Source organism: Mus pahari, chromosome 18 (assembly GCF_900095145.1).
Source record: "Mus pahari chromosome 18, PAHARI_EIJ_v1.1, whole genome shotgun sequence".
NCBI lineage: Eukaryota > Metazoa > Chordata > Mammalia > Rodentia > Muridae > Mus > Mus pahari.
The window spans coordinates 37,131,626-37,136,157 of record NC_034607.1 but is presented as its reverse complement, the minus strand read 5'-3'; the positions used below and the strand labels follow the sequence as shown (position 1 = coordinate 37,136,157).

The window sequence follows — 4,532 nt, the reverse complement described above, 5'->3', positions numbered from 1 at the left end:
ATGCCTTACAGCTGGATCTCATGGAGGCACTTCCCCAACTGAAGCTCCTTTCTCTGTGATAACTCCAGCTGTGTCAAGTTGACACAAAACCAGCCAGTACACCAGCCTACATTTTCTTAATTCATGATTGATGGGGAGGGCCCAGCCCATTGTGGGTGGTGCCATCCCTGGGCTGGTGGTCCTGAGTTCTATAAGAGAGCAGGCTGAGAAAGCCATAGGGAGCAAGCCAGGAAGCAGCACCCCTTCATGGCCTCTGCATCAGCTCCTGCCTCCAGGTTCCTGCCCTGCTTGAGTTCCTATCCTGACTTCCTTCAAGGATGACCAGTGTTACCAAATTAAACCCTTTTCTCCCCAGCTTGCTTTTGGGTCACAGTGCTTCATCACAGCACCAGTAACCATGACTAAAATAGACCTTAAAAACAGATCATCTTGGGTAACTGGGGATCCTGGCGACAATGAGACCACTGCCACACTGGTATTGTGTGTGTCTCAGAGAGAGAAAGGAAACTACAGCACTTAGAGCTACAGGATGTGACTTCTGCTCGGTGGCTTTCTTTCTTCCTTTTTTTTTTTCTTTTTTATTGTGCAGTTTAGAAGCTTCGGGTCTTTCAGCTGGAACTTCCCAGCTCTTCTACAAGTTCAGGTTCTAAGGGTGAAACAAGGTTACACAAGTTGGGCCACTGGGGAGGAAAAATAGGAGAATGCACAAGCCCAAACCAGCAGGGCCCGCAGCACAGTCACAGACACGCATGGAGGCATTACTTACTGTCTTCTGGGAGGTTATTCTCCCTCTCTTCTCTCTCCATTTGCTTGCACCACCCTTCCATGCGGTCTCGCTCTGCCTGGAGCAGCTTCAGGAACCAGTGGCCGTCCCGGTGGCACACGGACCTTTGAACGGCCTCCAGAGGGTCTTCTGTGATAGAGTCAATCCAGGGGTCCGGAGGAGGCAGGATAGAGGGGTCAAAATCCGTGTCAAAGTCATCATCGGCTGCACAGGCGTGATAGTGGTTTCCCGAACCCTGGATACTGACGGTAGAGGTGCTGGCATCCCGAGAGAACTGTCTGGCCATAGGGCCAGGACACGAATTGTCCTCTATAGACTCCAGAGAATTTTCCAGATTATCATGGAAGTCCAGGTCAGCCTGTACTGCAGTTGTCACACTGTTGGACCGAGTGAACCTGCGGAAGCTTAGAAGAGAAGAGAAAGGAGATTTAGTTTCAGGGTATTTATTGGAGCCTAACTACACCCTGTTTGTTTTGATGGGTGTGACGTGGTTTTGCCCCCCCCATCTTTTCCATTTGGGTGTCTGAAGAAACAGTTGGGGTGATCTTTGAATTGAATATGCTGTTTGCCATGGATCTAAATCTAAATATGAAATCATAAAACATATGTAGGGTATGAGAGAAATGAAACATTAGAGCTACAGAAGTCACTGCCATGTGACGTCTTCCCCAGATCCGGAGCTGCTATCAGAACAGCTACTGGAGAAGCAGAATATTCCGATTAAATTTTTTTGTATATTTTTTACACACAGGGAGAAGAAAGCAAACTAGGCTTGACCAAGAGCGTTGTAATTCCTACATTCCCAGAGACGCCTCTTAGGGAAAGAAGTTTTTTAAATCCTTGTTAGGTTTCCCTTACAGTGAAAACCTTTTGCTTGGTGAGCATTTACCCATTGGTTCTGTAGGTCCGTGTAGTAATGTGGTTCAAAAGTCTTTGGAATAAAGATCTACTTAGAGTTCTAGAGTTCTCCATGACAGCCCGCCATTTGCCTTCAGTCTGCTTTTCCACAATTATTCTAAAATACAGCGTATTGACAGGTTCAGGCTGAGTATTTCTCTCACACTTTCTTCCTTTTTCTCTTGGTTTTGGGAGTCAGGGTTTCTTTATGTAACCTTGGCTGTCCTGGAGCTAGCTCCATAGACCAGGCTGGCCTCAACCTCAGAGAACTGCCTCCTTGGGCATTTTTAAATGGATATTCATAGGAACAATTTCATTCATTACCACCACCACCACCACCACCTGGTTTTTGTTTTGTTTTGTTTTGTTTTGTTTTCGAGACAGGGTTTCTCTGTATAGCCCTGGCTGCCCTGGAACTCACTCTGTAGTAGATCAGGCTGGCCTCGAACTCAGAAATCCGCCTGCTTCTGCTTCCCAAGTGCTGGGATTAAAGGCATGTGCCACCACGCCTGGCTCTGGGTTTTTTCTTTTGTTTTTTGTTTTTTTTGTTTTTTTGTTTTTTGAGACAGGGTTTCTCTATGTAGCACTAGCTGTCCTGCAACTCTCTTGGTAGACCAGGCTGGCTGCTAACTCACAGAGATCTCCTTGCTTCTGCCTCATGAATATTGGGATTAAAGGTGTGCACCACCCTACCAGCTGGGAACAATGTTCTTTGACCCAGTGGTTCTGTGAGTCTCTTGTTTAATCCTATAGCAAAGATGAGGAGGTGGACTGTGATGGATTCTAATACCAACTTCACAACTCCCCATCAACACCTCTTGTTCTGTGTGTGTGTGTGTGTGTGTGTGTGTGCATGCACGCTCATGCGCGTGTGATATATGTGCACATGTTTAGGAGCACACACCTGTGCATGCACCCAAGAGTCTAGAGCAGCGGTTCAAGCTGTGGGTTTGATCCTTTGGGGGCCGAATGACCCTTTTACAGAGGTCACACATCAGATATCCTGCATATCAGATATTTATATTATGACTCACAACAATAGCAAAAATACAGTAATGAAACAACAACAATAATTTTGTGGTTGGGGGTCACCACAACATGAGGAAGGTTAAGAAGCGCCATTCTAGAGGAGGACATTGGGTACCCTCATCTATCACGCTCTACATTACTCCCATGAGACAGGGTCTTTCACTGAACCTGGAGCTTGGCTGGTGACTAAGAGGACCCATGAGCCTCTTGCTTGTGTCCCCCGAAGTGCGGGGGGTTACAGGCAGGTACGTAGGTGTTGGGAATTTGAACTCAAATCTTCAAGCTTATTCACCAAACTAACTTTCTTTCTTTCTTTCTTTCTTTCTTTTCTTTTTCTTTTTCTTTTTTTTTTTTTTTTTTTTTTAAGAATTACTTATTGGGCTGGAAAATTGGCTCACAGGTTAAGAGCACTGTCTGCTCTTCCAAAAGTTCTGAGTTCAATTCCCAGCAGCTACTAGGTGGCTCACAACCACCTATAATATAATCTGACGCCTTCTTCTGGCATACAGGTGTACATGCAGATACAGCAGTCACATACATAAAAAAATAAATCTTAAAAATAATACAAGAATATTTTTATTTTATATGTTTGAATGTTTTGCCTATGTGTACTGTGTGCATGTCTGGCATCCTCAGAGGCCAGGAGAGGGTGTTAGATCCCCTGGAACTAGAGTTATAGATGATTGTGAGCCACCATGTTAAATGCTAGGGGTCGAAGAACTTGAGTTCTTTGTAATGACAGCTGGTGTTCTTAACCACTGAGCCATCTCTCCAGCACCTTTGGGTGTTTTACTGAAGACGCTCTAATAAGCATGACATGGTACATTTCCTTAGGTAGCTCATAACCGTGACACTTTGAGAACTGGCCTGCCCGTTGATTTCCACTGAATGTTTCATATTCAACAGTACCAACTTTAAAGGGTTGTGCATTAAGCAAAGTCTATGCAACATTAAATATCTCAGACATTCTCTTAATTCTTTCTCCTGGGTTATCCTGTGGAAGCCAATGAAAACTAATGTTTGCAGTCCATCAAAACACAGAAAGGTCCGAAGAACATGGGGAAGCAGTCATATGGTTGAGGTCTGCCCCCCTCATATGCCTGCCAGTCATTGACACAGAAAAATAACTTACTCAGAGCAAGGTCATGCTGATCACATATCCTATTATGTTCTGTATGTTTTGAGGTTTGTTAATCTTAAGAAATTCCACAAAGCCTTATGTGTAGGACCCATAAAGTTATGAACTAGTATGTCTAAAAGGCTTGAGTCAGAGCTGACCACCAGATGGCACTTCCTGCACCTGTGTATGAACTTGCTCTTGTGTATGAACTCACTCCTGTGTATGAACTCACTCCTATGTATGAACTCACTGTGGTTTTTGTGATTTTTTTTTTCCCTTTAGAAGCTGACAGAGAAAGATGTTCATTCAATGCTGTGGCTCAGTCCCCGAATTCTGAGCTATGGTCCTAATTGATCAGTATTTGTGTGTGTGTGTTCAATAAACCATCCCTGTCTGACGGAGAATGTTGTGTGTGTAGCTTGTGGATGACTCTTAGACCCAAATAATGTGAACAAGTTACATCAGGTAATCAAAAAAAAAAGAAAGGATCATTACGTTAAAAAAAGAAAAAAAAATCCACAATTTCTTCTTGAAAATGTATGTCAAGGAAAAGTCTTGGCAGTGGTGACACACACCTCTAATGCCAGTGCTTGAGAAACAGAGGCAGGCATATCTTTGAGTCTGATGCCAGCCTGGTCTATTAGTAAGTTCCCAGACAGACATAGCCATACAGAGAAACCATGTCTCAAAAAAAAAAAAAAA

At 44.1% G+C, this 4,532-nt stretch overlaps 1 protein-coding gene across 15 annotated transcripts in view; it reads right to left on the bottom strand.

Annotated features, from left to right (window-relative positions):
• Window positions 1-4,532, bottom strand: part of Dlgap1 (DLG associated protein 1) — an 809,018-nt gene that overhangs the window by 35,824 nt on the left and 768,662 nt on the right. For all 15 annotated transcript variants that reach the window (XM_029531372.1, XM_029531368.1, XM_029531376.1 and 12 more), the window contains one exon: window positions 767-1,188. In XM_029531372.1, coding sequence (XP_029387232.1) covers window positions 767-1,188 — 422 coding nt within the window. The remainder of the gene's footprint in view (window positions 1-766; window positions 1,189-4,532) is intronic.